Source organism: Chelonoidis abingdonii, chromosome 19 (genome assembly GCF_003597395.2).
Source record: "Chelonoidis abingdonii isolate Lonesome George chromosome 19, CheloAbing_2.0, whole genome shotgun sequence".
Classification (NCBI taxonomy): Eukaryota; Metazoa; Chordata; order Testudines; family Testudinidae; genus Chelonoidis; species Chelonoidis abingdonii.
Window position 1 is genome coordinate 40,368,852 of NC_133787.1, and position 26,495 is coordinate 40,395,346.

The window sequence follows — 26,495 nt, forward strand, 5'->3', positions numbered from 1 at the left end:
CAATGGAAGCGCTGGCCTTGGTGACAGTGCTCAGCCAGACCCTGCCCTGACTGCCCGCCTGGATGCTGGGGCTGGTGCTTTCCCAAGGCAAACTTGGGGGTCAGGATGCATCAGTGCTGCCAGGAAACCACAGCAAGAGGCATGACTTTGCCTGTCACCACCAGCATATCTCAGAGCACGACAGCCCTGAGCGAGATCAAGAGGCCGGCAGGAGCCCGCCGGGCCAGAGGCATCCCCCTAGAAGCCAGGGAAAGGTCAACAGCAGCTCACCGGGGCCTGCTCTTATGAGGGGACAGGAGACACGCTGGGCACGGGCACACGGAAGGGGAGGGCCAGCATGTGGCTGTGGAGCGGTCGCTGCTTTTCATGGTGCCTTGTGAATAGGGCCAGCAGGGGTTCAGGCCTTGTGAGTGTCCTGGGGCTGGAGAGAGGGACCAGGAGGGAGTTGTTGTTTAGGGGATTTAAGGGTTTTTTCCCCCTGTGTGAGCTGGGTGCTCCTGGGTGTGGGATCGGAGCACCACGGAAAGCTGGATAGTGGGAGGGAAGGATTTGTAATCAGACTGTGTGCATTTGTTAACTCCTGTTCGATTTCACTGCTGGAGAAACCCCTGGGACTAAAAGCTGTTGCTGTGAAAGATTCCCCATCGCCCCAGTAGGCCTGGGGGAAGACTGACAGTCCACATCCCTGAGACCTCCAGCACGTGTGCCAGCAAACCCCAGGACACCAGACGTAGGTATCCTCATGACAGCAGCACTAGGGCCATTACGGAGTCAGGCGCCGGCGTTCCTGAGGTCATAGAATTGATAACGAGCAGGACACGCCCCATGTCAGGCCTCATCTGTGCATCATGGCCCACAATTCCACTGAGCTTGCACCGTGTGATGCTGGGATGCGGCCAGGAGCTGCAGACATCTTTCTCGAGCGGACCTGAGACCCCAACCCTCGTCTGAGCAGCTGTTCCGCAGGTCATGCTCCTCCACGTGCAGAATGTTCTTACCAGGGTCAGGCAAGGAAAAGGAAGCACAGGACTCTGGCTGCTCAGGATGGGGCCTGGCCATGTGGGTTTCTGATTCATGCAGTGGGGCTGGTTTGCTCTGAAGGGGCACATGCTGGAGGCAAGCTAGCCAGCGAGATTGATGCAAGGGAGCTCATTCATGCATATGCTGCAGCCGGACAGCCGTGCTACAGCTGCCCATGCACCCACAGGACATGCGCTGGGCCACTCTGGACAGACACCTACGCATGCAAAGAGCTTGTGGACTCCCAGCTCCATTCACTGTCACCAGACAAGGCCTGTCTGCTCCCACTAACGTGTGCGGCACTCTGCTGAGTAGACGGGTGGCCTGTAGCCCTCCAGATGCAGGAAGCCTGTTCTTGCCCCAGGTCTCCGGTACCTGCCACCCCGCATGGAAGGCTGCATAGCTGCACCGGTTGAATATCTCCGAGAGGAGGCCTGCTGGTTCCTGCTGTAGGGATGGGGTCTCCCCCACCAAGGGCAAAGATCCTGGGTGGCCCCTTTAGGAAACATCAGGCAAAGGGGAGCCTTGAAAATCAATTCTGAACCAGCAGAGCAGGCAAGAGCAGGTCATTGGGGCCCAGGCAGGGAGCAGGCCACTGGAAAGGCAGAGCTGAGCAGTCAGGCTCAGGGTAGGGCTGTGTCCAGTGACCCCATCTCTCCACGGGAGCTCTCCTGATGTCAGCACTTGGACGCTGGGGGGGAGGGGTCGAACAGGACGGAGGGATGGAGCGGAGGTTAGAAAGAAGGACTTGTTGCTGCAGTTCTTGAGGTCAAGGCCCCACCCCGCTGTTCATCTCCTCCCCAACTGCCCATACAATGGGGGCTCACAGGGAAGGGTATCTCCACACTGATCTCCAATGGGAATATATTAGCCAGACCAATGGATGGGAACTGAAATCCTTCCCACCCTGACTGAATCCAGTAGGATGACCAGATGTCCTGATTTTATAGGGGCAGTCCTGATATTTGAGGTTTTTCACCTATATTTGGGTTTTTTCACCTATTACCCCCACCCCATCCCAATTTTTCACACTTGCTGTCTGGTCACCCTAGAATCCAGGCAGGAGAGCTGGGGGGAAGGAGGGTGCTTGGCCAAGGGGTGACAGGATGATTAACACTTCCCTTAGCAAGCAGAATGAGGGCGGGGGAGTGCTTCCATTCAGCCTAATCTGGACAAGGGCTGTAGGAGCCTGCCTGGATGGGGAAGGCAGCATGCTCCTGAGCTGCTGATGATGAAGGGGCCCCATGCACCTGGAGGATGGCTGGCACACATGGGCACCACGAGTTACATGCCCCAATTCAGACCACCTGGGGCTGGGATGTGGCCCAGGAGACCTGATGTGTGGAAGGGGATCCACTCCCCGTGCGGTGGAGTTCAGAGCACGTTCCCCTGCTGAGAAGGAGACGTGTCCTGGAGAGTAGGGGCCTGCTGTGCTGGCTATAAGGAGCCCTAGGTAGGCAGGTTCTGGAGTCCAGGATACCCACGCCTGGACGCCTCGCCTGCGGCATCGAACATCCTCAGGGCCTCATTAGCATGGGTTACACTGCGTTATAACCCTGGTGCATTCAGCCATGAGAGACTGAACACTGCACTTCAGGAGCCAGGCACCAGCATAAAGGAACCTGTTTAACTGGCTCAGCTCCAGCCATAAAACTGTCTCCCACATCCAGTCCCTAATTTACCAGCAGAAATCCTGGCCCCGATTGCTCATTAAATACATGCAGAGCTGCTCCGGCTTTGTTCTGTTCTCTCATGCAGGCACATGCCCCTCCCGGCAGAGAGACGAGCGACAGCCTGGGGACAGCCTGGCCCAGGAGACAGGTGCTGCGCAAGCCTCTGCCACACATGCAGCTGACCTGGCCTGTGGACCCCTCCCCCTCCCCGCCTCTCTCCACACCTCGGCCAATGCACCTTCGTCCAAACCTGCAGCACCTTGTGATGCTCCCGTCCTGCAGTTCACATGCAGCATGGTTAGGGCCCCTCAATCCCAACCCGCACCCCCATCCGAAGCCAATTCTGAGCAGAGAACGACCCAGGCTGCAGGGTTGTAATGTGGGTGAATATCAGACTGGGAACCAGGCTGAGGAAGTTTTCCCTGTGCCACAGTCAGGATTCAACCCCCGTTTCCAGAGGGGAAAGGCTAGTCCCTCAACCCAGCGGGACCCTGATTCTAGCTTTAGAAAGGGGTTCTGTCCTCCACCTCCTGTCACTGCTGCCCTTTCACAGGCGCCCCCACAGCTGCACCCTGGGGTGGGGTGGGGTGGGGGGCTGGGATCAGTGTTACTCCAACCTGTCTCCTTTGCTGACTCATGTTAAACTGCAGCCTGGGCTGGCTCCACCAGGATGTTCCAGACAACCCTCCGGTCATCCCTTTGGAGCCCCCCACATCTTGCCCTGTCTCCTCTAGGCCTCAGGGGTGCCCTGCTGCCCCCTACAGGCACCGCTGCTCCCCTATGGCTCAGGCCTGCCTTGTTCCAGCCACAGGGAAAGCCTGGGACATTCTGTGGGTCTCTGGGGCCCTGAGACAGCAGGCATTGCAGCACCGGAATGTGAAGGTAAATTACACACACACACTGCAGGCACCAAGACACATACACAGTTCGTTGTGTGCAAACCAAGCACCCCAGGGCGTACACACAGCCACTTGCAAGCCCCACAGGCATTTCATGTCCACCTGCAGGCCACACCCTCCCACACTACAGACACCACCCCACTGCACACACCCTCCTGCAATCCCCGCACATCCATGCACACAACCACAAACCACCCTGCATCATTGGGCATCCCCCCTGAACACACCCTCCTGCAAACCCGGACACCATGGAATCCCCGCACACCCATGCACACAACCACAACCCGCCCCGCACCACTGGGCACCCCTCCTGCAGACACCCACTACAGCCCCACCCCCCAGCCCCGCACCAGACAGCAGCACTCTTCCCCCTCCGCCCTCGCCACGCTTAGCGCTGCCATAGGCTACTCCCACGGCTGGCCGCGCTGCCTGGGCCAGGAGCTCCCGGCTGGGCCCCACGCAGCGCGGCGCGATGCAGAGCTAGCCCCGGCCTGGGACTCTGGCGCTGTGCCGGGGGGGACCGGCTGCTTGGCCCCACACAGCCGGGCTGAGCTTAGCTCAGGAAACCCGCCGGGTGAGGCCAGCGGAGCCGGCTCCTGCCCCTGCCGGTGACACGCCTCGGAGGGGCCGCAGATCCTTCCCGTGCCCGGGGAGTCGCTTCCCCAGCAGAGGCGGCGGTGATGGGCGCAGGGCGCGGCTGCCCGATGTAGGCCGGGCTCCGGGTTCCCCAGCACTGCGGGGAGCAGCCGCCTCCCCGCAGCCGAGGCCGACACACTCCGCGCACGGTGTCCCGGTGTCTGCGGGGGGGGGGGGGCGGGGGGGGGGACGTGGGACCCTCGCCTCTGGAGTTGGGAGCCCCCGGAACCCCACCCTGGGGAGCGGAGCGGCCCCCGCCCAGCACCCGAGGAAGCGCCCGAAACGCCGCCACGTAACTGGGGTCCCCCACCCCACCCTGGAGCCTCCATCCAGCCGGGCTGCGTCGGAAGCCGCGCCGGGGTAGCTGGGGGCGGTGTCAAGGCCGAGCCGCAGTCTCATGTCCGCGCGCACATGGCCGAGTTCCGGGGATCAGCTGCCCGGAGCGAGCCCCCCGCGCCTCAGTTGCCGGCGCGCATCGCCACTGAGCGCGGAGCGGAGGGGGCGGGGCCCGCAGCGGGCGGGGGGCGCAGACGCTGGCAGCAGCCGGGGATAGGGGAGCGGCGAGGACAGGTGCAGCCCGGCTAGCTGGGGGCAGAGCGGGGGCCCCAGGCCGCAGCCCCCCCGGACCCGGGCGCTGCTCGGCGAGGCTGCTCCCCCGGCACTGAGCTGCGGGCTCTGTAGCATGTGAAATGCGGGGCGGACCGGCTGCCGGCCCCCGGGGCGCCACAGGCTGCGCTTCCCTTGGCGGGGCTGGAGCAGGGGGGCGGACGCGCCCGGACGTTGGCTCAGGCAAAGCTGCAGCTCAAGAAAACAGCCCCGGCCTTGGAGGCGGTGGAGGACCCCGGAGGGTGATCGGGGAGTCTCTGCTTTTCCAGGCATGAAGGACATAGTGTTGGGGTCCATGCGGACACCCCACACCCCCAAACTGCCTCGTTGCTCCAACCTCCCCACGGGGTGCTGCCCCCTTCTCTGCAGTATTGTCCTGGAGCCTCCAGGAGTTAAAGATTATGTCCTGCTGAAACCTCTAGTAATAATCGGTCCTACCAGAATTGGCAGCCTTACCCCGCTTTCCCATCTCCCCTTCCCACATGGTCTTGGCCCCTTCATTTCTGCAACTGCAAACTCTTTAAGGTACCGTTTGCAGGAAAGCCCAGCGGTCCCAGGCTTTCTCACAGCCAGAAAGGGGCAACACCTCCCTTGGAGATGGCTGCACACTCCTTTTCATTGCTCAAGACAAGGAGTCTGGAGCCCCTGGTGCAGGAGGAGCAGCAAGTGACCTGTACTCCCCGCATCTCCAGCAGGAACTGGTGCACACACCCAGGGCAAGGGTGGGCCCCCATCGCTGGGGACAAAGCCCTGGAGAACAGGCAGGCTTGGCCTGGGTGGAAGCTGGAAGGGGTGGTGGGTGGGGCTTGCTGATATGGCTTGAGGAGGAAAGGAACAGGACAGCATGACACAGACCCCAGAGATGAAGATGCTGTAGCCGCAGACAGGCTTGGGAGCCAGCATCAGCACCGTGGCAGGCAGAGTGCCACGGGAGAGGGAACTAGGAGCTGGGAGGGAGGAGCGTCCAGAGGGAGATCTTAGGGGATGCCAGGCTCAAGGAGGGAGCTCGGGCTGAGCAGTGTGGTTGTTTCTGAGGCCTAGGCCACACCTCAAAATAGATGGACCCAGCCACATGGCTCAGGGCTGTGAACAAGTGTGTGCACTGTGTGACGTAGTTAGGCCCACCTGACCCCACAGAGGTGCAGCTAGGCCTACGGGAAGGATCCTCTGTCAACCTGGCTGGTAGAGGTAGGTTAACTACATTGACAGAAGAACCCCTTCAGGCAATGTACAAAGCACCCACACTGCTGCAGTGACACAGCTGTAGTGGAGGCATCAGCTGCGTTACCTATAAAGCCAAGCCCCAGGCCAGAAGGATGCTCAGACCCTGTCAACCAGGGGCTAGCACAGGAACAAGGGGGAGCGGTTTGTACCTCCCCTGCTCAGGGGCCGTGGGCAGACTTCAGAAGTCCTCAGCTTGCATCCCTGCATCAGTGGTCCCAATAAAACTTTGCTGGGATGGAGACTCAGGCATCAGAGAGCAGGGCCACAGGCTGAGCTGCCAGGTGCCCTGAGGCCTTCCTGGTAAGGATACTGCATGAGCTGTGGGATTAGCTCTGATAAATCCAAATACCTGGAAAAGGGACCTAACAGCGCAGAGCACAACAGCCCAGACAGGGCAGCGGTTCATGTTCCACCAGCTCAACTCGTCTCACCCGCAGCCAAAGTGCTTACACAGTCCTAACCGGGAGGGGAATTGGATTGGCAAATGAAAGCTAGCTGTGCTCTGGCCTCCTCGCTGTCTGATGGCCCAGATCTCCTGGGCCCCTGGCCTGTGATTCCCATTAATGCATGACATTCAAAGGCAGCCCACTGTGTTCCCCAATTCCATCCCTCCTACACACACTGCCAAGAGCAGCGCCTCCTGCTGGCTGCAGCGAAGTGACATCTCTGGAACTGCGGACAGGAGCTAGATGCAGTGAGGGATCAGGGCAGGTCACTGGGTGGGAGTTTAGGCCACTTATGGCAAAACTAGTTGCCTAAGCTCACGTTATAATTAAACTGAAACAAATTCCAGTCAGGCACCACAGTCAGAGTGGTCTGCTTCTCTGAGGGGTCACATGGGGGTCAGTGGCAGATGTGGGGGTGAGGCTTGGTACCCTGCAGAACCCAGCTCCAGGATCTGAAAATTCGTGCTCTGGAGACCTTGCAGGGCAATTCGTACAAATTGCAGCCATCTATTGTGGAGGTACCAGCTGCTGTTTTTTCCTGCTCACTTCTTATGGAACATGGTGCCTGACTAACAAATTGCCTTGCATGTAGCTGCAGCCTACCTAATGCCCCTCTTCAAGCAAACTCTGAATGATAGTAACAAGTGCCCAGCCTGGCCAGCGTGGAGATGCTGCCTGAGAACAGGGCTTCAGCCCAACTCCAGGAGCACCGAGCTCATCCCTGCACAGGGTCAATTCACAGCAGTGTCCAGAGCTCAGAATAGCCAGCAAGGCTGACAGTGCTGTGGGCAGTGTGCGCTGACACGTGCTCCAGTGGGGTGGGCTGGGTCCTCTCATCTAGGTTGACAGCAGGAAAATCCTGCACATCTACCACGAGAACCTGTGTTCAAATTTTCAGTGTATAATGCAGCCACAGGGCAGTGGCTACCAATGTGTCCCAGGAACACCGAGTCCCTGTCAGAGACACCTCTCATTCAGCATCTCCTGGGAGAGGGCCTTGCAGAGTGGTCTTGGCCAAATGAGTCCCAGTTCCCTCACTGCAAACACCCTTGGGATGCCAGCCTAAGGGACGCAGACCCCAAAACACAAATGATGTCATACAGCAGAGGCAACACCATTAATTGCCTCTGGAAACTAATTGGAAGCCCTGGTGTAGTGTGCTCCCTTTGTGGAGCCCTGCTAGGCAAGAAGGCAGCTACATCCTGTATCTGCTGAAAGTTATGAGTGGCCTTTGGGTGTAGTGCAGGGGTGGGCAAACTATAGTCCATGGGCCGGATGTGGCCCACCAGACATTTTAAGCTGGCTGTTGAGCTCCTGCTGGGGAGTGGAGTCTGGGGCTTGCTCCGCTCCACACAACTCCCAGAAGCCGCAGCATGGCCCACTCTGGCTCCTATAGGCTCCAATGGCCCCCTCCGGCACGCCAATGGGAGCTGCAGGGACAGTGTCTGTGGACAGGCAGTTTGCAGAACCATCTGGCTGTGCCTCAGCATAGGAACTGGAGAAGAGACACGCTGCTACTTCCAGGAGCTGCTTGAGGTAAGTGCCACACAGAGCCTGTACCCCTGAGCCCCTCCCCATGACCCTAACCCAGCCCTGATCCCCCTCATGCCCTCTGAACCCCTCGGTCCCAGCCCAGAGCACCCTCCTACACCCCAAACTCCCCAGTCCCACCCCAGAGCCCACACCCCCAGCTGGAGCCCTCAGCGCCCATCCCCCCCCCCTGCACTCCAATCCCAATTTTGTGAGCATTCATGGCCCGCCATCCAATTTCTATTCCCAGATGTGGCCCTCAGGCCCTGGTGTAGTGCCATGCAGAGTGCGTGCTGCAGGCTCCCTGCACTGTGACCAGGTTTCTTTGAATCGGGTGAAGGTCACATCAGAAAGGTGCCTGTGCAGTGGCATCTCAGGTTTTGTTACCTGTTCGGACTAGGACTTCCAGCTCCACACTGGTCCCTTTTGAAGCCAAGGGGAAGTGTATTCACTGCACACTCCCCCTGGGACCTGAAAACCCAGTTGTTCCTTCCACCTCTGACCTCCTCCCCATGCTGAGGATTCTGCTTTTAGCGCCTCCCTGAGCGGCAGTGCTGCTCCCAGCGCGGGCCTGACTCCGGCTGGCTCTCCCATGGCCCGGGGTGTCCAGCCCGCCCCGCCAGCCGGGAGCCAGACGTGCTGCGCAGCCGCACGCTGCCTGGCACGGCCCCCAATGGCCGGGCGAAGGGAGGAGGCGCACACTGCCCCCCCACCGCGCAGTCTCGGGCAGTTCCGCCGGCTCCGGAGCCCGCACACCGCGGGGAGGGGCCCCAGGGGGCAGCGCGAAGGGCCGAGCTGCAGGGCCCGGGCTCCCGGCGGGGCGGGTCTGGAGTGGGCCCCACCCCCCGCGGGCCGGGCTCCGCCCACGGAGAGCGCCGCCGGCGGTTTCTAGGGACATGCGCGCGTTGCTATGGCCGGCCCGGCCGGCCCGGAGTTTCTCGCGAAGGCTTTCCCCGCGGTTGCCTGGAGACTCTGGTGACTCCGCCAGCCTAGCAGCAGCTGCAGAAGCATTGTGAGGGGGGCACCTTGGGGTCGAGGGGGCGCTGGGGACCCCGATAAGGATCCCCTGGGCGCTGGGGAGCCCCTGAGACAGGGGTCCTGGGGCGCTGGGGGAGCCCCTGGCGTTGGAGGGGTCCCCTGGGGCGACTGGGGGACCCGAGATCAAGGGGTCCCCTGGGCGCAGGGGGGAGCCCCAGGTTGGAGGGGTCCCCTGGGGCGCTGAGGGGCGGAGCCCCTGGAGTTGGTCCCGGGCGCTGGGGGAGCCCTGAGATCGGGTCCCTGGGCGCTGGGGGGAGCCCCTGGGATTGGAGGGGTCCCCTGGGGGCGCTGTTCAGACATACTGTAGGGAGCCCCTGAGATCAAGGCGTCCCTCCCCGGGCCCAGGGGGAGACACCCAGGGTTTGGAGGGGTTCCCTGAGGGCGCTGCTGGGGGAGCCCCTGAGGTATTGCGAGAGGGTCCCCTGGGGCGCTGGCTCTGAGAAGCAGCCCTGCAGATCCAAGGGTCCCCTGGGGCGACATGCCCCAGGGGGAGCCCTGGGATCTGATGATCCCCTGGGCACGCAGGCCTTGGGGAGCCCCTTTGAGGAAAGGATTTTTTTCCAAAAGGGGGGTTTCCCCCCCCTGGGGGGTTGTCGCTGGGGGAGGCCCCCTGGGTTTGGAGGGGTCCCCGGGTGCTGGGGGAGAGCCCCTGGGTTAATATTATTGACCTGTGACGATTGCTGGAGTACGTGCGGTAACCATACGAGGGGTGCCCCTGAGGCCTGTGGGGGCCCCTGAGAACAAAATCAAGGGTCCCCTGGGGCGCCGGCAGGGTCCCCTGGGGCGCTGGGGGGGAGCCCCTGGGTTGGAGGGGTCCCCTGGGGCGCTGGGGGGAGCCCCTGAGATCAAGGGGTCCCCTGGGGCGCTGGGGGGAGCCCCAGGGTTGGAGGGGTCCCCTGGGGCGCTGGGGGGGAGCCCCTGGGTTGGAGAGGGTGGCTGGGATGAAAACGTTGTGTTCAGGAGTCCACTGGGGGGCAGCAGCATTTGGGGCAGGGTTCTGGGGCAGGCAGCAGAATTGTCCCGTTTCCTCTGTGCCTGGGCACTTTGCTCGGGACTGAGGGCTGCAGTGGCCTTCCTGGAGCTGCAGCTGGGCTGGTCAATGCCCTGAGGTCTGGGTCACACAGTCCTTCCGGGTGATGGGTCATTCTGAGACCTTGACTGCACCAGCCCATGGCACCTGTTGCCTTCCCCTCAAGTGCATGCCCCTAACTCATCACAGGGCTCAGGCTGCTCCGAAATGCCATGGCTGGTTAGGACAAGTACCACCACATGGGATCTGGGTGAGCGAGGACACACCAGACATAGCATGCGGAGTGTGAGAGGGAGCCATGCATCCCAGTCCCCAGCACCAGAAGTAGCAGTACCAGTGCAGTCTTAGTTAATTGCTCTGGTGTGGAGTTTCTTGTACCTTTACTGACCCTCCAGCCCTCTCAAAGCTGCACCCATGTCCTGTGGGGAACTGGATGATCCCACCTTGTGTCGTCTCATTGATAAGAATGACATCCACACCCAGTGGTCCCCAGCAGCCCAGATCAGTGGCACCTCTGTAGGTCTGAGCTATGCACGCCTGTCATGTACATTGTTTTCTTTTCTAAGGCGCCCAAAAAGAAAGGTGGCAAAAAAGCCAAGGGGGGCAAAGCTGCAGCGGTGGTGGATGCTGTCCCCCCAGAGGACATGAGCAAGGATCAGGTGAGAGCTCACAGCATCTCTCCTAGGGCTCTCTGCCCTAGGGCTTCGCATGGCCACTGAGCTCCTGGAGAGAGGAGGCTCGCATTTGTAAGGATTATTGGTGGCACAAAGTGCACAAGGTTTGGTTCAACCCATGGAGATGGAAGATGGTGAAGGTTAGAAGAAAAGACAATGGGTTTTCACACCAACAACTGCACCATCCTTCGCATGCCTGAACTATTTGCGTGGGTGTCACAAGAGTGGACTCGTTGTGGGCTTTGGGGTTTAACCATCTCATTTCTCTCTCTCCAGAGCTTCCATAACTTCCCTGTGTCCCTCATCTAGCCTGCACTCTGGTGCCCATGAGCAGGATTCTGTGCCCTCCTCTGCACCCTGTTCCACTCTCTAGTAGTTATAAAAGGTTTTCTGTGACGCAGTCTAGCATTTTCCTGTTAGTCTGAGTGCTATGTCTTGTTCTGTCTTTTGTTTCCTATTGGAAACAGCCCCCACCACTCACTCTCATACAGATGTATAACCTTTTTAGAACTTGAATTACTGATGAAATCAATGTCTGTTGCTAGGGCATTCATAGACCCCATGCCATAAATACACCTTCCTCTTCTCTCCGGGCCCAAGCAAACTAATTGCTCAAGTGGTATTCGTTCAGATTCATTTCTGTGCTTGTTCAGTCAGTGGTTTGATGATCTGCAATCATGCTAGCTGCTGCGCTCTCATAGCATCTTAAGTGAAGCCAGTGCCTGAATGAGAGAACGGACTAGGTGCTGCGCAAAGGGGAGTTAGTGACTCAAGAGGTAACCCTCTTCCCTAGGATTGTTATTTAGTATGGTAATGTCCAAAGGCCCATTCAGGGTCAAGGCCCTGCTTTGCTGGCGGCTATACAATCACATTTGAAGACGTGATCCTTGACCCAATGTCCTTGCAGTCTAAAAGAGGAGCCTGCAATTCTGAATCAGAATTAGTTGTTAATGAATGCAGCACTGCTCTTCCAGGTGACAAATAGATCTGCAGGTCTGTTCCCTTCCGATCAATAAAGATGCCTTAGCTCCCTTTCCCAGAGGTCAGGGTGTTAGTCCCACTAACCATATCTTAATGGCTAATTACAGCCTACCTCCCTAAACGCCCTGTGGTTTCTGTTGGATATGGCATTGTCACTTCCTGTCCTAAATTTCTGTATCCTGTTAAACAGCTGCCATGCTCCACCCAGAGGAGGCTGTAGGGATTGCTATGGGTAGTTTGGAAAGAGCTTTGGTCCCCCAGAGAGTGACAGGTGCTAGAGAGACATACGTCAGCAATTTTGTGGGAGGAGAACTCCCCCACCGGTGCCTTCACCAGCTGCACTTGTTGGCTCTGCAGCTGGAGGAGCACATTGTGCGTCTCCGGGAGGAGCTGGACCGCGAACGGGAGGAGCGCAACTACTTCCAGCTGGAGCGTGACAAGATCCACACCTTCTGGGAGATCACCCGTCGGCAGCTGGATGAGAAGAAGGCGGAGCTGCGCAACAAGGACCGTGAAATGGAGGAGGCCGAGGAACGGCATCAAGTGGAGATTAAAGTGAGAGGCTAAGGGAGGACAGTTAGTGGATTCCAGCTCTCCTTACGGGTGCCACAGATCCTTCCTCGTCTGTGCCCGTAGTTAGTAGCACCCAGTGCTCTTTGAGTGAGCCCTGAGGGGGTAAAGGGAGTTGGGCAGAACACTAGCAAGGGGTGTCTCGGGCAGTATTTCAAGTTCAAATGAGTTCTTGCCAGCATCTGCTAATGCCCCTCTTCCCAAGCCTCTGCAGAGGGCTGGGTCCCCACTGCTGGGCTCCCCCTGCTCCCATCCCTGTCTGGGGGCTTTACACCACTGAGTTCCTTTCTTCCAGGTTTACAAGCAGAAGGTGAAGCACCTGTTGTACGAGCACCAGAACAACATCACAGAACTGAAGGCAGAGGGCACTGTGTCCATGAAGCTGGCCCAGAAGGAGCACCGCACCCAGGAGACGGAGCTGCGCAAGGATATGCGCACCTTGAAAGTGGAGCTAAAGGAGCAGGAGCTGGCCAATGAGGTGGTGGTGAAAAACCTGCGCATGGTACGTTGCTCTTAGGCAGATAATCATGGGGCTGGGGACACCTTAGCTGCAGGGCTTCTCCAGCTTCCTCACCACAGCCTGGAAGAAGAGAGCAGCAGAGACACCGGAGCAAGTCGAGGTCTGGGTGGTATTGGCATGTAACAGAGATGGGAGAGCCCAAGGTTAGCTTGTCAGAGAAGGAGGTGAGAGGAGGCACCTGGCTGAGACATCCAGGCTCTGAAGGGCTGAATGGAGACTGATCAGTCCCTGACTCTTGCACCATCCCCATAATGTGAAACTAAGGGGTCACCCAGTGACATCTGTGGGAGATCTATTTAGAGTCACTGACGGAAGTCTGTCCTCCTGGGGCTGGGAGTCAGCCAGTAGGTTCAGTGCCACAGGAGTAAGAATCCAACCCGGGGCTGGAGAATCTGATGATCAGTAACTGCATGTGTCACTTTGCAAACTGCAGTAAGATTGGTAATCAAACCATGGGCTCCAGGGCATCAGCTGATCCCCATGGGGTCAGGAAGGATTTCTGGCATGGCCAGGTGCATTGTGGGAATTTGTGTCCTCCTCAGCCGTTGATCATTTCCTGGGGCAGGATATTGGGTAATATGGACCAAAGGTCTGATTTGATCTGGCAGATCCAGTGTAGTTCCCAGAGCTATGCTGGGTGCTGGTGCACTGACATGGGGGTTACTGTAGGCAGAACCAAGCTGGTGTGTGCTGCACAAGGAACCCTGAGGCATGGTGGAGCGGGCACTGGAATCGGTGTTTGCCAGACAGAAATGGCCAAAGTCAGTTGGGAAAGAAATGTCCCTGGAGAGTGATACTGTCCATAAGCTGGGGGGAATGCTCCTGAAACACACCTGCAGGTTCAGTGTAGGCTCCCTGCATGATCCAGGTGTCTGAATGGAGTCCATACATCCGGGGGCACACTCAGCAGCCTTTAGCAGAGCAGGCATTACTGGCACAGCAGGTCAGCAGCCCTCAAGCCTTCTGGTGATGGCTTTTCACTGCAGCCAGATGCGCAGATGGCCTTGACTCTGAGCCTGTGCGTAGGGGAGGATTTCTCTCTCTATTTGGCTATCCAGGTCTAATGTGCAGCTTCTCCCTGTCAGAAACAAGAGGAAGAGATCACACGGCTGCGCAGCGACTTTGAGAGACAAGTGAAAGGTCAGTTCCTATTTGGACTCCTATATGAAACCCAGAGTGAGATCTGCCTTAGCACTCATCACACTGTGCCTCCACCAGGCTCCCTCCCCAGAGCAAAACAGAGTCCTGCTGGTGGATGGCCATTCTCCTCCTCCTTCCCTCTTCTGCTGCTTATGGGCTGTAGGCTGAGTGGCTTGTTTGAATTCCCAGGAGCAGCTTGTCTGCGCATGTAGAATGGATCAGAGCAGCACCAGCAGTGGGTGCTTTGCTGCCACTCAAGGTTGGACTCAGATCTCACTCTACACTGCCTGTTTCCATGTGGCAGTGCAGCCTTGCTCCCCCCACCTCTGCCGGGGGGGATTGTTTAACACTGTGGTCTGGCGGGCACCACAGTGGGCACTAAGCAGTAGTTAGTGCCCCTCCCAGCTGCTTACTGGGTCTCTGGAGCTGCGGGGCTCTGAGGCTGGAGAAGACTTTACAGGCGCTTTGGCCGTGTGCTGGTACCTCTTTATTACAATGTGGTTCGATTTGCATGGGCTGATTACCTGAGTGTTTCTAGTGCTCCCATGCCTATGGTGTCTGACCAAGCAGCTTGTAGCAGCAGCAAAGGGGTCCTCATGCGCTGGGTCCCAGCCTGTCTGGCCTGCCCTATGGGGTGGTCACCCAGCTATGTGTGGTGCTTCCCTTCAGAGATTGAGGCCAAGTACGACAAGAAGATGCGCGTGCTGCGGGACGAGCTGGATCTGCGGAGGAAAACGGAGATCCATGAGATCGAGGAGAGGAAAAACGGACAGATCAACACGCTGATGAAGAACCACGAGAAGGCCTTCAGTGACATCAAGAACTACTACAACGACGTCACCCTCAACAACCTGGCACTCATCAACACTCTCAAGGTAACACTCGCCTGTGCCCGGCGCGGGAGTGGGGACACAGCTGGGCCAGAAGCCCAGTGTGGAGAGGACTGACGCTTTCTTGGAGGTGACAGTTCCTTCCTGTTAACTCTACATGCATTTCAGTATTGGCTTCCCATTGAGTGCCTTGCACTGCAGGGGTTTTCCCAGCTGCTTCATATGCTTTGTGCGCACCATCACCTCTAATCCTGAGGAGTGGTGATTCTCATACACAATTACGCTCATGAAGATCATGCAGCTGCTTTATAAGCATCCCCATTGTAAGCCATCTGCTAGGATGCTGCTGCGGCAGTGCTACATGCAGTGCTTGGGAGTCCTGCAGGCCTGGGGTCTCCTGCTGCAATGCCTCATGCTGGCAGCCCTGCTCAAGGACTCAGTACTTGTGTATCTGCCCCTGAGAACAGGAGCAGATGGAGGAGATGAAGAAGAAGGAGGATCACCTGGAGAAGGAGATGGCGGAAGTGCTGCTTCAGAACAAGAGGCAAACAGAGCCCCTCCAGCGGGCCCGGGAGGAGGTGGCTGAGCTGCAGAAGAAGCTAGCCCACTACGAGAAGGACAAGGAGGCACTGGCTGTGAGTCACCTGCTCGGCTCCCATCCAGTTTAGGTCCCATGTCCTGTAGTGTCTCTCCTGCTCCTTTTCAGAGCTCTCCTTGTGCTGTGTCCAGGGTACAGACTGGGCTTGAATAGTGGCCTCTGCTGGTCATCTGGGAACTACATTAACAGACTCCAAAATGGAATCCCCTTCAGTGGTGCTTGGCTTACACTGGTGTCCTCAGCATAGCATCTGGTGGGGATCCCCAACTCGAGGTGCAGAGGATCTCACTCTAGTGGAGGAACGGGAATAATGGATTCCTGCCCCCTGGGGCTGACTCCTGAGCCGCACGTGTCTTATTAAGAGAGAAAGGATTCTGTGTGGGTGATGCCCAGCTTGGGGAGCAGAGTCTGGTATCTCCTGTGCTGCCTCTCTCCCGCCCCAGGAACCCATAGCATGAGTCTAATCACTTTCCCTTTCTCCTCCCCTCTGCAGAACACAAAGGCCCGTTTGAAAGTCACCCAGAAGGAATTAAAAGACCTTCAGTGGGAACATGAAGTGCTCGAGCAGAGGTTCAGCAAGGTGAGAGCCATGGGCAGGAAGTGAGAGCCCCTGAGCATGGGGAGTTCCCTTCCCACCCCAGACCCCTCTGAACAGCTGGGATCCTGGGGTGAGATGATGTCACAATGGTAACGTTGTAGATGACTGCACAGGCCTCAGCTCAGCCTGGGGTTGTCCTGGGTTCTGACACCCTCTGAGTTCCGTGTGGGTGGCTGCCTCTTCTGAGCTCTCTCTCTGCTCTGCCATGTATCAGAGAGGTAGCCGTGTTAGTCTGGATCTGTAAAAGCAGCAAAGAATCCTGTGGCACCTTATAGACTAACAGACGTTTTGGAGCATGAGCTTTCGTGGGTGAATACCCACTTCGTCAGATGCATGTAGTGGAAATTTCCAGGGTCCATTCTGGGGGGGCAGTGAGCCTGACCCCCACGTCTGCACTTCACTGCTCGTCCCCAGCCAGCTGCAGACTGACACCCTCCTCCAGCCCCTCCTCTCTGCTCAGCTCCTTTCCTGGGCCAGGAGGTCACCTGACCTCTTTGTCTCCAACACCTTCAGTTGGTACCTTTGCAGAGGAGGGGCCCAGGCCATCAGTTGCTAGGAGACAGAGTGCCAGGCATTTAGGTGCACTGGCCCTTTGCTCTCCAGCAATCACACACCCTTATTCCACCACCTAGATACTTAAGAACTGCACAGGGGACACTGAGGCACCAACACAGTATTCAGAGAAAACATTAAGAACATTTCCAGTTCGTCACATCTCTCCCCCCTTCGAGACCGAACTGAGCGAGGTCACTTCAACCCATGACCTGGGGAAGTTCAAACCCACCAACATTCCCATGGATGCCTCAGCATCTCTCCCATTCCTTGGTGGGACTTATACCAGGCCCTTCCAGTTTTACGCCCTCCCTTTGCTCGAGTGTGCTTGATGGCACTCACAGGCCGCATGTGGGAAGTTTTATGCAGCCCGTAGCCTTTTGCCACCCCAGTACCCCTGGGGTTCCAACTGGGACAGGGTCTTCTCCCAGCATACTGGTCTGCAATTCGGGCTCCCTTGGTTAAGAGCCCCCATCTTGGCCTTGGCCAGCTCTGGGCCTGGGCAGCCGCTCCCCACCTTGTGGCCCAGATACAACACCTCTGCCGTCCCCACCTTACACTTTCCAGCTTTTACCGTCAGTCCCACCTCCTTGAGGCAGCTGAGCACCTCCTTCATCTGGGACACCTGTTCCTTCCAGGTCTGGCTAAAGATGCACATGTTATCAGTGTCTGCCAGGGCCAAGTTCTCCATCGCCCTTTGCTTGTCTAGACTCTCCCCAGGCCTAGGCATGGGGTCGGCATCGGACACTGTGATGGCTTTAAGCTTCTGAAGGCCCCCACAAAACCAGATCATCCTGTCTCCCTTGGGGATCAGCCCCAGGAGTGAGGCCCATGGGCTGTAAAACGGCTGGATCACATCTAAAGCCAGCATGTCCTTGACCTCTCTCTCCAGGTTCTGGGCTGCTTTCCCAGTGACCCTGAACGGGGAACACCTGATGGGGAGATTGGCTCTCACCTCAGGGAAGAGATCCTCCAGGGGGTCTTCCCCCTTTTCCTCCCAATCCTCCCCTTTCAGGTCCAGGGGTACTCTCACTCTCCTCCCATCCAGCAGCTTGAGAGAGAACCCTGTGGATTCCTGGGGCACCCCCAGCTGCCTCCCAGTTCCCTCCAGTTTTACTTTCCTTTGGGGAGCCCATTCCCGGTACAGGAATCCCTTCTCCTGCAGGACTCTGTCCCTGCAGCCTTTCCCAAGGGGGTTTTCAGCGCTGTGGCTATCAAGTTCCCTCAGCTTCTCCAAGGAGGGATCCCTCTGCAGCTCGGTCTGGAATCCAGCTGCTGGGGCAGGGAGTGGGACCTGCTCCCTCTCACTGGCTGGGCCTGGGGTCACAGCCCCCCTGAGCCCTGTCCCTGTTAGCTCCCTCCCTGCTGTGTAATCACTTCCCAGCGGCACGTCCGGACCAGGCAAACCTGGTTGGCAGCCGACCTGCCCTGCCTGGGTGTCCCACCACTCAGCTGGGGTCTCAGCTCCCCCCTGTGCTCAGCACTGCCCTTGCTGTCCCAGTAGGGGCAGGCAGCGAGTTCCTTGCTTTGGCCACAGCATCAGAGCCAGTGTGAGCCCCCTCTCCAGTGTGCAGGGGGGTGGGGAGGATCTCTCCCTCCCCCTCAGCCCCAGGGGGCTGGTTACAGGCAGGCAGGTATCCTGAACCCTGCACCCCCTTCCTCTTGCCGGCCAGGTCATTTGCATTTTCACTGACCATTTTCATCCCAGCCAATTGGTTCCCTGGATTTGAATTCAAACCCTCGGCCTACAGGAGCAGGGCCTGGATCCTGTCCCAAGGGGAGACAGTCACCCCCCAACAGGGCCTCCAGCCAATATCCTGGAGAATCCCAACGACCAGCCAGCCCGACCCCTCCTGGATCTGCACAGGGATCCAGGCCATAGACAGGGCGAGGGGCTTTATCCTGGGGGGGCTTCACCCACGTCCCACAGCCCCTCAGCATCTGCGGCTACACCACCACAGTTCTCTTTGTCCCAGGGTCTCGCCACCCCAGGCGTGTTTCCCCTGGGAAGCCCCCTATGTCTCTCCGTTCCACCATCGCCAGTCCATGCTGCTGCTGCTTCTCCTGCAGCTTTTCCACAGCCTCTTGCTCTCTCTCACGGTCCTCTCGCCCTCTCGGGCTCTGCTCCCATCCATCTCCGATCCCCTGATGGGGAACCCAATCGTGAAGACCCTTGTCTGGTTGGGGACCAGACTCTCGGGGATGCCTGGCTGCTGCTCCAGCTGCTCCCAGATCCTCTTGTAGCCCCATCTGGGTCAGGAATCTGCTCCTCAGAGGGTTCTCCTCCTCCAACTGCACGATTAACTGTGCCTTGGTGAGCTTCCCATGCGTAACTCCTCTCTTTGTGCACAGGATCACAATGTCCTTCTTAAAGGAGCTGGTATAGGCCATCACTTCACCGTTCCCAAGTTGCTCTGGACTCACAGGCCTGTGTGCTTTTGGCTCCTCCATGGTTTCCAGGAAGAACCCCCGGTGTGCCAGCCCTTCTCGTGATCACCACCTCTTTGCCAAGGTTGAGCTGCAGACTCCTCCGCCCTGGGACTGCGCTCCTGCAATCCCCAGGGGAACCCTGCTACTGCAAAACCTTCTCTCTGCCCAGGGTCGAGCGGCAAGCTCCTCCACCCAAGACTGCTCACTGCAGTCCTCAGGGGGACCCCGTTACTCCAACTGTCCTTCTCACTGGTCACACACTCCCAGAGGTTAACCGCTCCCGAAACCGTTCCTTTCTGGCCTTCCAGCACGCCTGGTCCACATTATCCTCCTTTGTTTTACTGCTCCCCAGTCACTTACTGCAAGAAGTGCCATTCATGGGGCGCAGTACATTCACTGCTGCCACTACTGTCACGGAGTCACCGGGCGATGCTCTGGAACTGCTCCCCCACCAGCCAGGCAGGACGTTGGGAGTCTCCTCTCCCTTGAGCAGACTTGTTCAGGGCAAGAAGCTCACACGCTTCACCTCCTGGGTCTCTCCTTGGAGCATTCAGCATCCTCTGCCCCTCCGTGCGCTTCCACCAGCAAGCCTGCCCCAGCAGGTCCTGGGGAAGCCACAGGTCCTGCACCCCCACTTTCAGTCAGACACCTTCAGCCAGCCAGCAAAACAAAGGTTTATTCAGTAACAGAAACAGAGTCTAAAACAGAGCTTGTAATACAGCGAACCGGACCCTCAGCCAGGTCCATTCTGGGGGGCAGTGAGCCAGACCCCCACGTCTGCACTTCACTCTTTATCCCCAACCAGCTCCAGACTAACAACCCCCTCCAGCCCCTCCTCTCTGCTCAGCCCCTTTCCCCGGGCCAGGAGGTCACCTGACCTCTTTGTCTCCAACACCTTCAGTTGGCACCTTTGCGGAGGAGGGGCCCAGGCCATCAGTTGCTAGGAGACAGAGTGCCAGGCATTTAGGTGCACTGGCCCTTTGCTCTGCAGCAATCACACACCCTTATCCACCTCCTAGATACTTAAGAACTGCACAGGGGACACTGAGGCACCAACACAGTATTCAGAGCAAACATTAAGAACATTTCCAGTTCGACACAGACAGCATGGAGCTTGTCTGCAATTTGCAGAGAATCTCCATCAATGTGAACATTGATAGGAGACCTCATTAACAAGCTGTCATTGAGGCAGCAGCATATTCAGTGCATTTGGAAATAGGCTTTGGAGGATATGTCTTAATTCAGACACATTAACTAGCTAAGAGCCAAAGTTCTCTTAGTTGCTGCTGCTAACATCTGCCATTCCTACCCGCTGCAAGGCGAGTGGGTGATCCCTGTATGCACTTGGCATTGGGGTTACTCTGAAGGCCAGAATAGGGTCCTGGGGTCTCACAGCCATAGACTTTAAGGCCAGAAGGGACAAATGTCACCATCTAATCTGACCTGCAAAGCACAGGCCAGAGAACCTTACCTAGTAATTTCTGCATTGAGCCCATAACTTTGGTTTGAGCTCTAGTACATCTTTGAGAAAGACGTCAGTCATGGTTTAAAGATTCGAAGTGATGGAGAATCCATCACACCCCGAGGTCAGTTGATCCAATGATTAATTCCTCTCACTGTTAAAAAAGGAGGAGACTGTGGCTACCAGAGGATGGTTTAAATCCATCAGCCTCTGGGCCCAGCATGCTGCCATGGCACCACTCTGCTAGGAGCTAGGATTCATGCGTTCTCTTCCCATATCTGCTATTGATTCATGGCGTGACCTGGGGCCAGTCTCTCGGCCAGCCCATCTTGACCTGGGGATAGTAATACCTGCCTCTCAGAGATGATCTGAGGATTGGCTAATGTTTACAGAGCATTCGGGCCCCTTTGGATAAGCACAAAACGTAGCTGTTGAGGTGGAAACTAGGACAGGAACTGGGCATACAGTGCAGAGGAATGAAAGTGGGCTAAGGGGGAAGACCCGCGTCCTACGGGGAATCCGTCTGGGGCAGGAGCTGTTTGGTGGGGGTAGTTTATGACATTCCCGGCTCTGGCAGGTATACTGTGCTTATTAAAGTCAGGCCCATGGGGTGCATGTGCTAAAGAACACACATGCTGTGGTGCTGGCTGGGGAGAAATGCTCCAGACTCCTCATTCCTCTTGCTTCACTGGGAGGGATTTTCCCACTGGGAGTCAAGTATGTTAACTTCCACTGAAGTTTCCAATATTGGCCATTCAGGGGCATGCCACCCAACCTGGTGGCCCATTGGTCAGTCCCAGTGTGGCTGTTCCTGCATGCAGTGCAGAGCAGATGGTTTTGAAGGCATGGCATGGAGCTCTCCTTTGCTAACTGGGTGTGTGGCTCTCTCCTGAGCAGGTGCAGGCAGAACGAGACGAGCTCTATCAGAAGTTCACCAAAGCTATTAATGAGGTGCAGCAGAAGACTGGATTCAAGAACCTGCTGCTGGAGCGCAAGTTAAAGGCCCTCTCCAACATACTGGAGAAGAAGGAGGTGCAGCTTAACGAAGTCCTCTCAGCCTCCAATCTTGACCCCAGCGCCCTCACCATGGTCACAAGCAAACTGGAGGTACCGTACCCTGCTTCAGGGTCTTGGGGGAGAGATAGGAGCAGAAAGGTCACTTCTTGCTGGGCTTGCCCCTCCCCACTGCAAGGATTAGGGCTTGGGGTGATAGGGCTGCACAGGGGGGCCAGATCTGCTCTGTAGCTAAACATGGGCTAAATCTCTGGCCTTTTAACCTCAGCACCAAAGAGTTGAGAGCAGTCTCTGTAGCTGGAGAGGGATCCTGCTGGAGGCAGCAGGGGGCTACATTCGTGGTGGAGACAGGCTTGGAGAAGGCATCAGAGAATGGTCCCTTTGTGACCAGGTGGGAGCTCTTTCCTCCCTGCATCCTCTGAGAGCGAGGACCAACCTTGTGGGACCCCACACTCTGTTACTCGCGCCTGGTGGCTAGCTGAACTTGGTAGTTTTGTCAGAGCTTCTGCTCTGTTAGCGCAGCCCCAGGCTTGTGGTGCAGGAGGAGAGGCCCAATGGAGAGGGAGGACAGGAAGATTCACCTCTCGTCTTGGGAGAATTTCACCTCCTAAGATGTGTGTAGAGCTGGGGTCCTGGCACACTCAGGGAAAAGCCCTGACCTGGTCCGTTGTCCTGCCAGGATCCCTAGGCTACCGCTGTGGCAAGGGGATGGGTTTCAGCGGCCTTCTGTCACTGCCATGAAGGCCTTTGTATGAGTAACCCCCCTGGGGCACTATGATTCTCCTCGGAGAGACGGGCTCAGTGCTGAGTCTCGCTCCCGCAGCTGTGGAAAGGGCTGTGCCGAGTCCCATCCCACAGGAGAATTGTCAGAGCTGCTGATTCCTTTATGTGCCAGGCTCTGCAAGCCAGGCACTCTGTTTGTTTGTACTCTGTCAAGGTGAGGGATGGAAGCAGGGGCGGTGCAACCATTTAGGCGAACTAGGCCTAGGGCGCCGAGATTTGGGGGCGCCAAAAAGCGACCCCAAATTTTTTTTAAATGGTTGAGCAGCCGCTTCTGCTAAGACAGAGAGGGAGTTTGAGCTGCCGGCAGGAACCGGCAGCCCAGGGTGTCCCTTGGGTCAGGGCGCCGCCGCGGCAGCCGGCAGCCCAGGGGGTCCCCTGGGTAAGGGTGCCGCCACGGCAGCCGGCAGCCCAGGGGGTCCCCTGGGTCAGGGCGCCGTCGCGGTAGCTGGCAGCCCAGGGTGTCCCTTGGGTCAGAGCGCCACGGCAGCCGGCAGCCCAGGGGGTCCCCTGGGTCAGGGCGCCGCCACGGCAGCCGGCAGCCCAGGGGGTCCCCTGGGTCAGGGCTTCTCCACGGCAGCCGGCAGCCCAGGGGGTCCCCTGGGTCAGGGCTCCTCCATGGCAGCCGGCAGCCCAGGGGGTCCCCTGGGTCAGGGCGCCGCCGCGGCAGCCGGCAGCCCAGGAGCCCCCTGAGTCAGGGTGCTGCCGGAGGGGGCAGCAGGCAGCTCCCGTGGAGCTGCCGCAGTGGTGCCTGCGGACGGTCGGCTGCTCGCACGGCTCTGGTGGACTGCCCGCAGGCACCACTGCGGCAGCTCCACCTGAGCCGCAGGACCAGCGCGCGGGGCGGTGAAATTGCCGTCCGCCTAGGGCGGTCAAAACCGTAGCGCCGGCCCTGGATGGAAGCACCCTGAGCAGCAGCCTCACCCAGGCTTCCCCTCGCCAGCTCTGCAGAGACAGCCCTCTCCTGGCTGGCCCCACCCCCAGCAATCTAAGCAGGCTCCACTCTGGCCATGCCAACACTTGGAGCTGGAAGGCAATTCCTTGCTTGAAGTGTCATACTGGGCCAGCAGCCTCTCCTGCTGCCTGCACCTCTAGAGCGACACTGGGATTTTAGCAGGTAGCTCGATGAGAGCTAGCACGGGTACGTCTCCTGGAGCTGGCAATGACACCTGCCAGCTCTAGTGGAGGCATACCCAGGGCTTTATGGCCATGGGGGCTAGTGGGGACATAATGACCAATGATGAACTAAGATGAATCTCACTAGTCACTCCCCCCCCACCTGCTTTCCTTCCTGGCTTTATGGCTCACAGCAGGCTCTGGGACGTCTGGCACCCTAAAAATACATGGCAGGGAGCTCCTGGGGCAAGGGGAGAACAGGCTTAGTGATTCCACATTCCAAGCAAATGGCAGCAGTAACAGGAGAAGCAGCATTTGTCTGCCTTTGTCCCAGCCCAGCTCAAACGGGCTCAGGACTCAGGAGACCTGGGTTCCTGGCTCAGCCATGGATTTCCTGAGTGACCTGGGGCCAGTCACTTTATCCACCCCGTGCTCAGCTTCCAGCACTATAATGGAGATACAATTTCCCTCCCTCCCTCCCTGTGGTGTTGTGAGGGTGAACCAGTAACAGTGCTGTAGTGCTCAGACACTGGGGATAGAATGAGCTCCACTGCCTGGCCTGTGGGGGAGCAGATCACAAAACACATTCTTCAGAAACCACCAAGGCAGTGATCTCTGCAGCAGCTGCTGGCAGTGCTGGAGTCTCCGAATTCCTTTGCTCAGCTGCCTCTTGCAGGCTGCATCTACACTGCGAAGCTTCCAGTCTGTAACTCGGCACTGGTGCCATGTAGCCCAGGCCCTGGCATTTGAACAGTTAGGTGACGGAGCGGCAAAAATGCAGCCCTGGCCTCCCCCTCTCACTAATGTTAGCAGAGCGGCACCGTTTGTACATCTCAGGACCAATTTAACTAGTGTAGACAAGCTCTCGGTGACACCCAGGTCCAGAGGCCCCTGGTTGCGTTCTGGGAGCGGAAAGGCCAGGCAGCATACGTGAGGCACAGCCACCTCGCCTCATCACAACTCCATACCCCCCTGGGGTTCCTTTCATAATATGGCCCCAAACTGGGGGTCCCTTGCCTTCCTGAGACCAGCCCCTGAACAGGGCCCTCCACCCTGTTGTTGTTCATTTGCTACCCTCCGCAGATCTCAGGCTGCTGGCAAGTCAGGTACCTCATGCTTAATAGACACAAGTGCAGCCTCCACACATCCCACAGCCTCTGCAGCAAACCAGCCGCTTAACCGAAGGGAGAACACATTCCTGGACCCCAGAACGTCAGACCAGGTGTAGCAGTTTGACAAGGGGGCTCAGAGAAAGGGCCCTACTCAGCCACCAAGGCCCTGGATCTCCTCCAGTCTCCACTTTCCCCAGCTGCAGAGAACCCGGGGGTCTATGCTAGGCTGGCTGTCAATGGGCACTGGGCACCCAGAAGCGCTGGATTCGGACCCAGTGGTTGTGAGGCAGGAGGGTGGGATCAGGGGTGGGGACTGCTTGTCATGGGAAGGTTTCAAGGCACTTTTAATGCCTCCCTGGGGACTAAGGTCGCACTCCATAGAGTGGCCTGAGGATTCCCTCTGTCATATCTGTGGCTTGGTGCTGGGAGGAAACCAGGCTGGAGTGGGGTGACGTGGGCTGCGAGCTCCCCCAGTGCCATGCAGGGGCGTGGGCTTCTCCGCAGTGTTTGTTACCTAAGGGACCATGGGGCCATGTCTAACCCACCAGAAGCAACATAAACTGGCGGCATCTCAGTCTCTGGGTCAGTTACACTGAGCAGGGTTTTGGAGTTACGTTCCAGTCCCACCTCCCCCTTAAACTAGCCCCAGCCAGCAGGCACCACGTCCTCTGGCAGCACTGTGGGAACCTTGCCACGCCAATCTCTGCAACTTTCCCGTGGCACCATGCTGAGCTGGGCTCTGACCCATGTCCAGGGGACCACCCAGTAACAAAGCTCTGATCTCCCTTCCCAGGACGTGCTGGATTCCAAGAACAACACCATCAAGGATCTGCAGTACGAGCTGGCCCGAGTCTGCAAGGTGAGCAGAGGGGACTCTGCTTCTGTCCTGCCCCAGTGGAACCAGGCAGGGTCAGCGCTGGGACATGCCACATGGTCACATGCCCTGCAGGGAGAGTCCTCCTGTGCAAAACCTAATGGGGATGCAGGAGAAGCTCCAAGGCACTGCTCCTCCGTGGCTCTGTTAGACATCATCTCTCCTGCAGGAGAGGAGGCAGTGGAGGGGCTGTTCCCGCACACGTGTGCACAGACAAATATAGCCTTTGCCCAGCACCTCCCTTGTTGTGTCAGGATTTTAATCCTCTTGATTATGTGGCAAAGCTAGAAAGAGCTGGTCAGGCAGCTCACCCTCTGGCACGTTGGCATCTCCTATTGTGTGGGCAGCCCTTGCTGCTGGGCAGGAATTAGACACATGGTGCTGGTTCTCTCTGTGAGGGAGTTACCCAGGGACCCCCAGCACCTAGACTGGCTCAGGGCCCGAGTTCTGGTTTCCCTAGTTATAATGACAGCCCCTCTTTGCCCCTGTCAGGCACTACCGGGGATGGTGCAGGAGTGAGTGCTCTGCACGGGTAGGAGCTAGCTAGTGAAGACCTGTGCGTGGTGTGCACTTCCCTGGAACTCACACTCTGCTTCACTTTCAGGCACACAACGACTTGCTGCACACCTATGAGGCCAAGCTCACAGCCTTCGGGATCCCCCTGGACAACATGGGCTTCAAACCACTGGAGACCACAGTGATGGGACAGACGCTGGGGCAGGGCCCAGCCGGACTTGTTGCTACCCCAACCTAGCACTGCTGGGCGCATGCTTGTCCATCACCTCTTGGGTTACGCTAAATATTGTCAGCAGCCTCCCCACATGCTCCCGTCCCAGCACCACAGGGAGGGGGCTGGGCTGTGGCTCTGCCTCATTAAACAGACCCCAGAAAGGTTTTTAAGCAGGCTCCAAAGGAACTGTTTTTCACTTCCCAGGGCAGGGCCGGGCGCAGCGTGGAAGGAGCCCTCTCACAGCCCAGTGTTCCCTTTCCTAGAGAACGTGCCAGCCAGCCAGCTGGTAGCTGGCCCCTGGGTAGCACAGCACCGTAAGCAGAGGAGTGTCGCCACTCCACACCACACCCATGGCATCCATATGCAGCCTGTTCCCAGCCAGCCCTGCACCCTTAGGCCTCCCAGCTAGGCT

The 26,495-nt window shown here is 58.1% G+C and overlaps 2 protein-coding genes across 3 annotated transcripts in view; one reads left to right on the forward strand and one right to left on the reverse strand.

Annotated features, from left to right (window-relative positions):
* Nucleotides 1-26,495, reverse strand: part of DBNDD1 (dysbindin domain containing 1) — a 43,384-nt gene that overhangs the window by 5,769 nt on the left and 11,120 nt on the right. The gene's annotated exons all lie outside the window — the stretch shown is intronic.
* On the forward strand, nucleotides 3,429-26,253 carry DRC4 (dynein regulatory complex subunit 4). 2 transcript variants are annotated; one of them, XM_032771410.2, is made up of 12 exons: nucleotides 3,429-3,575; nucleotides 7,901-8,040; nucleotides 10,669-10,761; nucleotides 12,115-12,312; nucleotides 12,623-12,829; nucleotides 13,933-13,987; nucleotides 14,657-14,862; nucleotides 15,285-15,452; nucleotides 15,909-15,995; nucleotides 21,355-21,564; nucleotides 25,273-25,338; nucleotides 25,958-26,253. In XM_032771410.2, the coding sequence occupies exons 3-12, from the start codon at nucleotides 10,747-10,749 to the stop codon at nucleotides 26,105-26,107; spliced, it is 1,362 nt and encodes a 453-aa protein (XP_032627301.2). In that variant the 5' UTR covers nucleotides 3,429-3,575; nucleotides 7,901-8,040; nucleotides 10,669-10,746; the 3' UTR covers nucleotides 26,108-26,253. The 2 variants fall into 2 exon arrangements, with proteins under 2 accessions (XP_032627301.2, XP_074929962.1); XM_075073861.1 differs by lacking the exons at nucleotides 3,429-3,575; nucleotides 7,901-8,040 and having other exon boundaries at nucleotides 10,006-10,761.

Coding starts and splice junctions, on each gene's coding strand:
- DRC4 (XM_075073861.1), top strand. CDS start 10,645: ATGTACATTGTTTTCTTTTCTAAGGCGCCCAAAAAGAAAGGTGGCAAA. Junction 12,830..13,932: donor TGGTGAAAAACCTGCGCATG/GTACGTTGCTCT, acceptor TCTCCCTGTCAG/AAACAAGAGGAAGAGATCAC. Junction 13,988..14,656: donor CTTTGAGAGACAAGTGAAAG/GTCAGTTCCTAT, acceptor GCTTCCCTTCAG/AGATTGAGGCCAAGTACGAC.